At 44.3% G+C, this 12,577-nt stretch overlaps 1 protein-coding gene across 1 annotated transcript; it reads left to right on the top strand.

The window, feature by feature from the left end:
* The first annotated feature begins 348 nt into the window (after window positions 1–348).
* On the top strand, window positions 349–5,828 carry LOC124653720 (acyl-CoA-binding domain-containing protein 6-like). The gene is made up of 17 exons (XM_047192784.1): window positions 349–583; window positions 1,096–1,203; window positions 1,736–1,805; window positions 1,899–2,057; window positions 2,140–2,217; window positions 2,327–2,431; window positions 2,579–2,645; window positions 2,738–2,799; window positions 2,882–3,021; window positions 3,209–3,335; window positions 3,429–3,543; window positions 3,686–3,774; window positions 3,895–3,978; window positions 4,308–4,658; window positions 4,732–5,178; window positions 5,265–5,324; window positions 5,532–5,828. The coding sequence occupies exons 2-17, from the start codon at window positions 1,157–1,159 to the stop codon at window positions 5,610–5,612; spliced, it is 2,082 nt and encodes a 693-aa protein (XP_047048740.1). The 5' UTR covers window positions 349–583; window positions 1,096–1,156; the 3' UTR covers window positions 5,613–5,828.
* The last annotated feature ends 6,749 nt before the right edge of the window (window positions 5,829–12,577 follow it).

Here is a 12,577-nt window from a genome sequence, read left to right as displayed (position 1 = left end):
ATACAATTTCATTAGATTTTCATAGATAACATTTCATTTCAGATACTAAGCACTAACTTCTTCTATATATACTACTAGTAGTAAATACAATGGTCAAAATTGTATCTGAAGATTGTGTCCATATATATGCGTATATCTGGAGCAGTATAACTGTATAAAGCAGTAGTAATTACAACATAGTAGCATGTACAGCATGTACAACTCCTTGTATTTTGGTACGGTGCAAATCTATAATGGAAAAAAGGAGTACATGGGTACACAAAGGTTAGATATCCCATGAAATTTTCTTACTCCTACAAGAATCTACGCAGATCCTAACTCTGACTCTACTCCAGGCGGTCCAAAAGGAAGAAGGTGAAATCATTGAGCTGAAAAAGTTCACTCTTCTTCGTTACTCCTGCAGAGAGAAAAGGCCTGCCGCTGCCCCGCTACGGATCAACCTTTTCAGTTCTCTGTCACAGTCTTCAGGACCAGTTTCGGCTTCTTCCCCAGAGCCGTTTCCCCTTCCGTCCCACTACGCCAGCGGCGGCCGCAGTGGCAGTGGATCCTTCCTGTTCCTCGCGCTCCAGCCCAACCCAAGAAGGTAGCTCCTGCAGCAGTTCATGGATTCTTCTCCTTGGTGTTTGGTGAAGGTTTCCTACATTTGGCTGTGCAGATTTGTTCTTCTTCTCTGAATCTCTCTTCACATCTGTTTCGATGTATCTGCAACAGCAATGCTGCTTCTTCTTCTTCCAAGGTGGTTGTTCTTGCCCATCCCCCAAAAAACAAGAGCTGTTCTCCCTTGATTCTTCTCATCTTCTTGCCCAATTACTGTTTTATTTTCACTATTTCGTGGATTTGTTTTACCCCATCTATGGGGCGAATTATTCTTCTTGCTCTAAATCCTAGAACGATGCAAATTTTACCCATAAAGGAAAGAATTGTCGGATTAATCATTTATTTTCCTGCGAGGCAGCTCCTCTTCTTGGTATTCTCTCGTTCCCCTGATTTCCGCCATGATTTGGTGTGAGCAAGCCCTGCCCACCTACTCCACCAATCCCCCAGTTTGCCATGATTTTTTTTTAACAGACTTTGCCCGCATTGACTTGCTTGCAGGTGACTGACAGGGGGATGATGTGCGGCCCAGCAGTGTGCTAAGGACTGGCAGGAAATAGCAATGCCAAACATGTTTGGTTTCTCGCGCCGCCGAATGAAGATCGGAAGGTACAGCTTTAATTGTGCCAAATAATTTAGACCCTTGGTCTGGTTCCATTAGGTACAGATTGCCCGTTTTGGTTGATTTGATGGATTTACATGTCCTACTGGATTTTGATGATTCCTCGTGAGAAGTTTCTTCTTTTAATGGAACTGTACTATGTTGTTCAGACAATTAATCCTGATAAATTTTTGTTTAACGTAATTTCATAGTAAAATTTCGTGAAATGTACTCTTATAATGGTAAAATCTGGTGAAATGCAATCCTAATTTGTGGAGCTGTACAGATTTTCAATCTATGCACTGTCTAGTGGTTCCTTTTTTCCGAAAAGGGGGAATACCCCGGCCTCTAAATCCACTGTCTAGTGGTTCCTGAACTTACTGAAATCAATTTCACATTTGGGTGCTGAATATGCTATTTAGCTTGTTTTTTCGCTTGCTCTTTTATCGTTCGTGACTGTACCACCTTCTTCAACAATAACTAGACATGAATTCTCTCGCCAAAGAGAAGGACGGAGTGATGATTTCAAGATTTATGCAGGTCGAAGGGCCACAAGAGTGATCCTCTGCACGGCTCTCCCAGCCCTGCGCGACACCTCGGTCTGGCAAATGTGAGGCCCTTTGTGCCTGAAGTACTTGTATCTATTGTTAGTCCTGTTGTATTCGCGGCGCATTTGGATGCTAAGCACTTTGGTTTGTTTCAGGCAGGTGACCCAATAACAGCATCGGTGAGTGGCCGCGCAGACGACCTTGCTTACCGCTGCTCGTCTGATTCATTTGACCTCGATGCCCGTGCATTGGATGGATCAGAGAATTGGGCGGTGTTGTCCACCGAGGGCGACAAACCTGCTCCTCGCTTCGCTGTAAGCAACCACCTAATTATGAAAATCTAACTACGATCAAGTTCACAGCCCTTATCAGAATGTCGCTATGTCTGTACGATAGCATGCAGCAGCCATTGTAGGCAGCAAGATGGTAGTGTTTGGTGGTGATACTGGTCAATGCTTGTTGGATGATACAAAGGTGATTGTAGTATTGTGTGTTGCCACAAACTCCTTCCTAGGAAGTATCAGATTGCTGAGCAAGTGAGCAACTAACGTTACCGTTTCCGTTTTATCTCTATATTCATCAGATACTGAATTTAGAGAAGCTTACATGGGATTCTGCTGCTCCAAAAGTTCGTCCATCGCCAAATGGGCGTTCTTTGACGCTTCCAGCCTGCAGAGGTCATTGTCTGGTATACTTCTTGTAGCTCACTGTTATTTCCAGTATTTCTCACTACTCCAGCTAGTTGTAGGAATGAAACTGGCAATGGAAGAAATATTTACAAATGTGACTTCATAGAGCAAGAGCCTTAGCTTGTTTTTATTATTATTATTTACAGGTTTCGTGGGGAAACAGTGTTATTCTTGTTGGAGGTAAAAGTGAGCCAGCTTCTGATCACTTATCAGGTTCTCACACTACTTGGTGTTCCAAAGCTCTTGGATTTATATCATGTTGACCTCCTCTGCCCAATAACTTAGGCAAACTGTGTTTGCTGCAGTGTGGACTTTCAATACCGAAACAGAGATTTGGTCACTCATGGAAGCTAAGGGTGATATCCCTGTAAGTTATTAAGTACTGAGAGCTATGATGCGGTTAAAAACTTGTTTGACCTGACAGAGTTGTCTGGCGCTGCTGATTTTAGGTGGCTCGAAGCGGCCACACTATGATCAGAGCAGGCGCTACGTTGATACTTTTTGGTGGTGAGGACACGAAAGGGAAGAAACGACATGATCTTCACATGTTCGATCTGAAGTCAATGACATGGCTTCCTTTGAACTATAAGTTAGTAGTCCTTCCGAATTATAAAGAATACTATGATTAAGTGTGTGGAGCAGCACTTATTCAATTTATTTACTTCATAGTTACACTTTAGGCTTCACTATCCAATAGTCCTCAATTCCTCATCTAGAAGCATTCAAATTTATAAAGAAAATTAATAAACATGCATTTTTTATGCTGAATGTTGCAGAGGCTCTGGACCTTCCCCAAGATCCAACCATGTTGCTGCATTGTATGATGATAGGATCCTTTTTGTATTTGGAGGCCACTCAAAATCAAAGACCTTGAATGATCTATTTTCTTTAGATTTTGAGACAGTAAGTTCCATGGGGTTAATTGACTGCCTGATTACTTATATCTCTCAGCATTCTGCATGCTAATGGTTCCTTAAGTATCTATCTTCTTGTCAGATGGTATGGTCAAGAGTGAAGACAAATGGTCCTCATCCATCGCCTCGAGCAGGCTGTAGTGGAGCTCTATGTGGAACTAAGTGGTACATTACTGGTGGTGGAAGCAAGAAAAAGCGTAGGTTCTGAGCACTCAGTTTGTGGCTAGCATTTGGAAGATGAGATGATCGATTTGATTTATATGCGTGACTTGCATGCTTTTAAGAAGAGTACCTTTTCCTCAGCTGTGTGATAACTTCTAACAAGAAATAAATTCTCAGGACTTGCGGAAACCTGGGTTTTTGATGTTCTAGAATCAAGATGGTCTGTTCGTGCAGTTCCCCCTAGCTCGTCGATTACTTCAAAGAAAGTAAGCCACTTGGTACCTGCCTCTCTTAGGAAATCAGAAATGATATTCATATTCCACAGTCCGACTAATTATCGTATTATATGATTTTATCTTGTTAAATAAGTAAAACAACTCATGCAGGGTTTCAGCATGGTTCCTTTGTACCATAGGGACAAGATTGTTCTTGTTGCTTTTGGAGGAAACAAAAAAGATCCATCCAACAAGGTGAAACTTCTACTAAAGAACATTTTCATGTGTCTCTTTAAGGAGCTGCATTCTTATTTTGAACAAATATTAGGGAAGTATGTACTTGTTGTGGTCTAAAGTCGTTCAACAATAATCATTTGTAGTTCTGATATTTTCTTCATAAAATAATTTATATTTCTCTCTAGTTCCTTAACTATATTTGTGTTTACTTTCTAAGTCTCTAAATGTGTATAATTACCTCATCAGCGTGTCAGTTGCCTGCACCTGAATATTTTGAAACTGTTCAAATGTTAAGTTTTGTGATCTCAACTTGAGATGCATCACTGAACATGTTTGATTATTTGTAGGTTGAAGTATTAGTCGTGCTGCAAAACGAGCATTCTTATAGCTGGCGGTCTGCCCCAGACGTAGACTCACTGCTGTATGAATATTCTCCAAGCAACAAAGAACTTGCCGACCATCTCAACAAATGTGCTCCTTTGTATTCTAACAGTTCTGTTCCAAGGCATAGTCTCGCGACTACGGTAAAGCACACACCCAGAGGGGAGTCATTGTCACAGCATGGTGCTCTCATCACTTCACTCCACAAGCAGTACGGTCGAGTAGAAGAGTCCAGCTTAGCTCAAAAGCTTCAGAAACCGATCGATGATGACAAGTACGATGATGTTGATGATTGTTCTTCTTGTCCAGCGAGCACCGTAAGTAACGCACATTAAATTCAACAAACAAGCATATACTTTGTTGCCATGTATAGCTAATTGTTTCTTGCAGCCGAAAGAGCATCGAGGAAAGACGACACGAGCTGATATTCAGGTTGACATGGCCAGAACTGTAGCACTCAAGGCAGAAAATTCGGAGACGGAAGGACTAAATGCAAGAAGGATAGCCAGAAGCTCTTCGGACATCAGCCATCCGTACAACACAAAAATAACAGACTTGATCAGAAGAAACGCCACGCTGGAAGACCAGCTTGCAGCTGCACTGGCGAGCAAAGACCAGGCAGAGAAGAACTTGTCTTTGGTCATCAGCAGTAGGGAACAGTTGGAGAAGAGGCTTGCCAACAAGGGACAAGAAGCTGAGATGCTAAAGGAGAAGATAGCAGGCTTAGAGTTAGCACAAGAGGAGTCCAACAACCTCTCTAACACTGTCCACGCTGACAATGTTCGCCTCGAGCGGGAAGTAGCATTCCTGAAGGCCATCGCAGATGAGAGCCAGAAGGCAAGAAGAAACTTGATGCGATCTCTTGACGCGTGATGATTTTGGTTGGCTTTGTTTCTGTTCTGAGTTTGTTTTTGCCCGTGTAGGAGATGCATTCCACCCGCAGAGTTTTAGCTGGAGAGCAGTCGCGGGCATTCCAGCTCCAGGTATTTGAGACCTCCTTGGTACATACATTTGCTATTTTCCGATTCGACACTTGTGCGGTACAAATACACATTGCCGTCATGTTCAAGGCATTGTCAGAAAATTCGGACAGCGAGTCATAGTTGTTGCAACTATTATTGTTATATTTGGATGTCATCTGCTACCACTTGTGTAACTTTGACATGCTGACCCTGTTTTTTTTTTGTCAGGTTGAGGTGTTCCATCTGAAGCAACGGCTGCAGATGGTGGAAGGAAGATCAGGGACGCCAAGGAAGCCTCATAATCCTTAGTAGGCAAAAGAAAAAAGTGTGGCATGTTCATGATCATGTACTTACTACATCTATAGGGTATGGTGGTTGTGGTTTGTAAATTGGCTTGTACATCGATTTATAGCAACTGTGTATATGTAACAATAGGTTTCTTGTGAACCATTTGTGTTGCATGGATTGATATTTGCAGAGATATTATAGATGGTCTGTTGAGAGCAGCTGTTCATGATTTTGTGTATTGGAGTAATCTTCAAAATGTATCTTATATCGAGTGTTACATACTGATGTAATACAACTTACTGTGTAACAGACTGTTAACTTTCTTTAGATAAGGCTATCATATGACTAGCTTTATTACTCATCAAACAATACATACATCTTCCAGAAATAACGCAGCATCCCTAAATTCCCTACTACTAGTATTGAGGAAGACAACTTTTTGATTGCCCTGGCTAGACTTCCATTTATGTCCTAGACGGAACTTTTATCCATCGTCTATTGCCTAAGTGAACGTTTCCTAGGCGTCGCCTTGTCCAATAGTAACTTATATTCTGCTCGTTGCTTAGCTTAGAGCATCTCCAGCCGCGTCCCCCAAACCGCGCCGGATTGAGCGTTTGGGGGACGTGTTTTGTTCGTGCCGTCTTTGGGGGACGTCGCTCCCCAGCCGTGTCCCCCAAACGCCGCCCCAAATGAATTTTGGTGCACGAAAATAAAGGTTTTCATTCAATTTTGATTATATATTACGAAGTTTGAATGGAAACGGCTAGATTTCATCTAAACCTACACTATTGACCGCCCGGCGGTGCGTTCGACGGCCCCGCCCCGTCGTCGCCTCCCCTAAGCCGCAGCTCCTCCTGCGCGCGCCTCCTCTCCTTGCGTTCGGCGTTGGCCCGACGGCTCCGTTCCTGCCGCGCGTCCTCCTCCGCCCTCCCCTGCTGCGCTGCCTGGAGGGAGAGCTCGATGGCGCGTAGAATCTGCGCCTCTTCGCGGGCACGGGCGTCGTCCTGGAGCTTCTTCTCCGACTCGAAGGACTCGACGAGCGCGCGTTGCTGATCGGCCGTCTCGTCCGGGTGCGGCCCGTCGTCGTCGGACCACTCGAACTCGCTCGTCGTCGTCGTCCTCCACCTCGGTCTCCTCCGCCTCGGCCTCCTCCTCCTCCATTGGTGCATCGTCCGCTCCACGTACGGTGGCGCCTCGCGTCATCGCCGCCGCCAACGCGTCGGCCTCCCGCCCCGCGGGCGGGCTCGCGGCCTCCCCCGGATCGCGCGGCCCCGCGCGCTCCGGCCCCGGCAGGCGGCTCCTCCGCCCGCCGGTGGCGGTGCTCGATCGACTCGGCCGTAGGCGCTCGGTCGACTCCCCGTGCGATCTCGATGCAGGCGCATCCGGCTCGGCCCGGCTGGCCCGGCGGCGCTCTCGTCCGGCTCCGCGGCCCCCGCTCCATCTCCCTGGCCGTGCCGGCCGTCGCGCCTCGTGTCTCGTCGAGCGTCGGACACGCGGTCGGCGTCTGCTTGCTCTGCCCGCAGCTGCGCCGCGGCCTCGCGGCCGGCGGGGCCATGGGCCTAGAGCCGCCGCCCCGGTCCGTGCGCTGCGCCGCCTCCCGTTCGGCGGCGGGCCTGTGTGCGGTAGCTCCGTAGCTGCGGCCGGTGTGCACGCCATCATGATGGCGTGTGTTCCCCACTGCGTTCGTTGAGCAACCCCAAGAGGAAGGTATGATGCGCACGGCGGCAAGTTTTCCCTCGAGAAGAAACCAAGGTTTATCGAACCGGGAGGAGCCAAGAAGCACGTTGAAGGTTGATGGCGGCGGGATGTAGTGCGGCGCAACACCGGAGAGATTCGGCGCCAACGTGGAACATGCACAACACAACCAAAGTACTTTGCCCCAACGAAACGGTGAGGTTGTCAATCTCCATGAGCTTGCTGTAACAAAGGATTAACCGTATTGTGTGGAAGATGATTGTTTGCGAGAGAAAATAGTAAAAACAAGTATTGCGGCAGATTTGTATTTCGAGTATTAAAGAATGGACCGGGGTCCACGGTTCACTAGAGGTGTCTCTCCCATAAGATAAAAGCATGTTGGGTGAACAAATTACGGTCGGGCAATTGACAAATAGAGAGGGCATAACAATGCACATACATGACATGATAAGTATAGTGAGATTTAATTGGGCATTACGACAAAGTACATAGACCGCCATCCAAGTGCATCTATGCCTAAAAAGTCCACCTTCGAGTTATCATCAGAACCCCCTCCGGTATTAAGTTGCAAAGCAACGAGACAATTGCATTAAGTATGGTGCGTAATGTAATCAACAACTACATCCTCGGACATAGCGCCAATGTTTTATCCCTAGTGGCAACGACACAACACAACCTTAGAACTTTACGTCACTTGTCCCGAGTGTCAATGCGAGGCATGAACCCACTATCGAGCATAAGTACTCCCTCTTGGAGTTAAAAGTAAAAACTTGGCAGAGCCTCTACTAGAAACGGAGAGCATGCAAGATCATAAACAACACATGTATAATAACTTGATAATTAACATGACATGGTATTCTCTATCCATCGGATCCAGACAAACACAACATATAGAATTACAGATAGATGATCTTGATCATGTTAGGCAGCTCACAAGATCCAACAATGAAGCACAATGAGGAGAAGACAACCATCTAGCTACTGCTATGGACCCATAGTCCGGGGGTGAACTACTCACTCATCACTCCGGAGGCGACCATGGCGGTGTAGAGTCCTCAGGGAGATGAATCCCCTCTCACGGCGGGGTGCGGAGGAGATCTCCGAGATCCCCGAGATGGGATCGGCGGCGGCGGCGTCTCGGTGGGTTTTCCGTATCGTGGTTTTCGCATCGGGGGTTTCGCGACGGAGGCTTTAAGTAGGCGGAAGGGCGAGGTCGGGGGCGGGACGAGGGGCCCACACCATAGGGCGGCGCGGCCCGGGCCAGGCCGCGCCGCCCTGTGGTTTGGCCACCTCGTGGCCCCATTCGTGTGTTCTTCGGTCTTCGGAAGCTCACGTGGAAAAATAGGCCCACTGGGTCTTCGTTTCGTCCAATTCGAGAATATTTCGTTACTAGGATTTACGAAACCAAAAACAGCGAGAAAACGGAGGCGGCACTTCGGCATCTTGTTAATAGGTTAGTTCCGAGAAAATGCACGAATATGACATAAAGTGTGCATAAAACATGTAGGTATCATCAATAATATGGCATAGAACATAAGAAATTATCGATACGTCGGAGACGTATCAAGCATCCCCAAGCTTAGTTACTGCTCGTCCGAGCGAGGTAAAACGATAACAAAGATAATTTACGAAGTGATATGCCATCATAACCTTGATCATACTATTTGTAAACATATGTAGTGGATGCGGCGATCAAAACAATGGTAATGACATGAGTAAACAAGTGAATCATATAGCAAAGACTTTTCATGAATAGTACTTCAAGACAAGTATTAATAAGTCTTGCATAAGAGTTAACTCATAAAGCAATAAATCAAAGTAAAGGTATTGAAGCAACACAAAGGAAGATTAAGTTTCGGCGGTTGCTTTCAACTTGTAACATGTATATCTCATGGATAATTGTCAACATAGAGTAATATAACAAGTACAATATGCAAGTATGTAGGAATCAATGCACGGTTCACACAAGTGTTTGCTTCTTGAGGTGGAGAGAAATAGGTGAAGCTGACTCAACATAAAAGTAAAGAGAATGGTCCTTCAAAGAGAAAGCATCGATTGCTATATTTGTGCTAGAGCTTTTATTTTGAAAACATGAAACAATTTTGTCAACGGTAGTAATAAAGCATATGAGTTATGTAAAGTTATATCTTACAAGTTGCAAGTCTCATGCATAGTATACTAATAGTGCCCGCACCTTGTCCTAATTAACTTGGACTACGGATCTTTGCAATGCACATGTTTTGACCAAGTGTCACAATGGGGTACCTCCATGCCGCTTGTACAAAGGTCTAAGGAGAAAGCTCGCATTTTGGATTTCTCGCTTTTGATTATTCTCAACTTAGACATCCATACTGGGACAACATGGACAACGAGATAATGGACTCCTCTTTAATGCATAAGCATGTGGCAACAATTATTATTCTCATATGAGATTGAGGATATATGTCCAAAGCTGAAACTTCCACCATGAATCATGGCTTTAGTTAGCGGCCCAAAGTTCTTCTCTAACAATATGCATGCTCCAACCATGAAGGTGGTAGATCTCTCTTGCTTCGGACAAGACGGACATGCATAGCAACTCACATGATATCCAACAAAGAATAGTTGATGGCGTCCCCGGAAACATGGTTATCGCTCAACAAGCAACTTAATAAGAGATAAAGTGCATAAGTACATATTCAATACTACAATAGTTTTTAAGCTATTTGTCCCATGAGCTATATATTGCAAAGGTGAATGATGGAATTTTAAAGGTAGCACTCAAGCAATTTACTTTGGAATGGCGGATAAATACCATGTAGTAGGTAGGTATGGTGGACACAAATGGCATAGTGGTTGGCTCAAGGATTTTGGATGCATGAGAAGTATTCCCTCTCGATACAAGGTTTAGGCTAGCAAGGTTATTTGAAACAAACACAAGGATGAACGGTACAGACAAAACTCACATAAAAGACATATGGTAAACATTATAAGACTCCATACCAGTCTTCCTTGTTGTTCAAAACTCAATACTAGATGTTATCTAGACTCTAGAGAAACCAAATATGCAAACCAAATTAGCAAGCTCTAAGTATTTCTTCATTAATGGGTGCAAAGTATATGATGCAAGAGCTTAAACATGAGCACAACAATTGCCAAGTATCAAATTATCCAAGACATTTTAGAGTTACTACATGTAGCATTTTCCAATTCCAACCATATAACAATTTAACGAAGAAGAAACTTCGCCATGAATACTATGAGTAGAGCCTAAGGACATATTTGTCCATATGCAACAGCGGAGCGTGTCTCTCTCCCATAAAGTGAATGCTAGGATCCATTTTATTCAAACAAAACAAAAAACAAAAACAAACCGACGCTCCAAGCAAAGTACATAAGATGTGGCGGAATAAAAATATAGTTTCGGGGGAGGAACACGATAATGTTGTCGATGAAGAAGGGGATGCCTTGGGCATCCCCAAGCTTAGACAGCTTGAGTCTTCTTAATATATGCAGGGGTGAACCACGGGGCATCCCCAAGCTTAGAGCTTTCACTCTCCTTGATCATATTGCATCATACTCCTCTCTTGATCCTTGAAAACTTCCTCCACACCAAACTCGAAACAACTCATTAGAGGGTTAGTGCATAATAAAAATTCACATGTTCGGAGGTGACACAATCATTCTTAACACTTCTGGACATTGCATAAAGCTACTTGGACATTAGTGGATCAAAGAAATTCATCCAACATAGCAAAAGAGGCAATGCGAAATAAAAGACAGAATCTGTCAAAACAGAACAGTCCGTAAAGATGGATTTTATTAGGCCACCAGACTTGCTCAAACGAAAATGCTCAAATTGAATGAAAGTTGCGTACATATCTGAGGATCATGCTCGTAAATTGGCGTAATTTTCTGAGCTACCTACGGGGAGATAGACCCAGATTCGTGACGGCAAAGAAATGCGGAACTGCGCGGTAATCCAAATCTAGTACTTACTTTTCTATCAAAGACTTTACTTGGCACAACAAAACATAAAACTAAGATAAGGAGAGGTTGCTACAGTAGTAAACAACTTCCAAGACACAAATATAAAACAAAAATACTGGAGTAAAAACATGGGTTGTCTCCCATAAGCGCTTTTCTTTAACGCCTTTCGGCTAGGCGCGAGAAAGTGTATCTCAAGTATCATCGAAGGGTGGTGCACCTACGGCGGGGTTTGGAGTTTTCTCAACCATGCATAGTATATTGGATACATAAGTTTCAGCGTCTCCCTTTTCATTAGTCTTGGGCTTGCTACTCTCATCAAACAAATTTTCAGGGAACAAGCCAAGCATAGTTATGTTCTAGTGCATCATTCATAGCTAGGAGTTTACATGGTATTGGTGCTTTGATCTCCCCACCATCATTAATATTATTAGTGTACCTTATTCTATCCATGTCCATCTTTTCAAGGAGACTAACAAAATTAGTATGAGAACCAAGCATATTAAATTTAGCAAAGACCTTTCTAGCCTCTCTTGCTAGACCACCAAATTCTCTAAGAAGGGTTTCTAAAACAAAATCTTTCTTTTCCCCCTCTTCCATATCACCAAGTGTAAGAAACATGTGTTGGATTATAGGATTGAGATTAACAAATTTAGTTTCCAACGAGCGAACTAAAGCAGCAGCGGCAATTTCATAAGTAGGAGCAAGTTCTACCAAGTGTCTATCTTCAAAATCTTCAACGGTACTAACATGGGTGAAAAATTCTTCTATATTGTTCCTCCCAATTATAGACCCTTGTCCTACCGGTATGTTCTTTGCGGTAAAATCAAAAGGAAACATGATGAAATCAAGTAAAGTAAATGCAAGTAAACTAATTTTTTTGTGTTTTTGATATAGCAAACAAGACGGTAAATAAAGTAAAGCTAGCAACTAATTTTTTTGTGTTTTGATATAAGTGCGGCAAACAAAGTAGTAAATAAAATAAAGCAAGACAAAAACAAAGTAAAGAGATTGAGAAGTGGAGACTCCCCTTGCGAGCGTGTCTTGATCTCCCGACAGCGGCGCCGGAAAAAAGAGCTTGATGGCGTGTATTTCACACGTTCGTTGGGCAACCCCAAGAGGAAGGTATGATGCGCACGGCGGCAAGTTTTCCCTCGAGAAAGAAACCAAGGTTTATCGAACCGGGGAGGAGCCAAGAAGCACGTTGAAGGTTGATGGCGGCGGGATGTAGTGCGGCGCAACACCGGAGATTCGGCGCCAACGTGGAACCTGCACAACACAACCAAAGTACTTTGCCCCAACGAAACGGTGAGGTTGTCAATCTC

The sequence above is a fragment of the Lolium rigidum genome, chromosome 5 (genome assembly GCF_022539505.1).
Source record: "Lolium rigidum isolate FL_2022 chromosome 5, APGP_CSIRO_Lrig_0.1, whole genome shotgun sequence".
Lineage (NCBI taxonomy): Eukaryota > Viridiplantae > Streptophyta > Magnoliopsida > Poales > Poaceae > Lolium > Lolium rigidum.
Note: the sequence above shows the minus strand (reverse complement) of the source record. Positions and strands in the feature narration are given on the sequence as shown.

Excerpts from the sequence above, each read along its gene's own strand:
- LOC124653720 (XM_047192784.1), top strand. The coding sequence starts at position 1,157 with ATGCCAAACATGTTTGGTTTCTCGCGCCGCCGAATGAAGATCGGAAG. Across the intron at positions 3,022-3,208 it reads TGGCTTCCTTTGAACTATAA|AGGCTCTGGACCTTCCCCAA; the intron begins GTTAGTAGTCCT and ends TGAATGTTGCAG. Across the intron at positions 3,979-4,307 it reads AAAAAGATCCATCCAACAAG|GTTGAAGTATTAGTCGTGCT; the intron begins GTGAAACTTCTA and ends GATTATTTGTAG.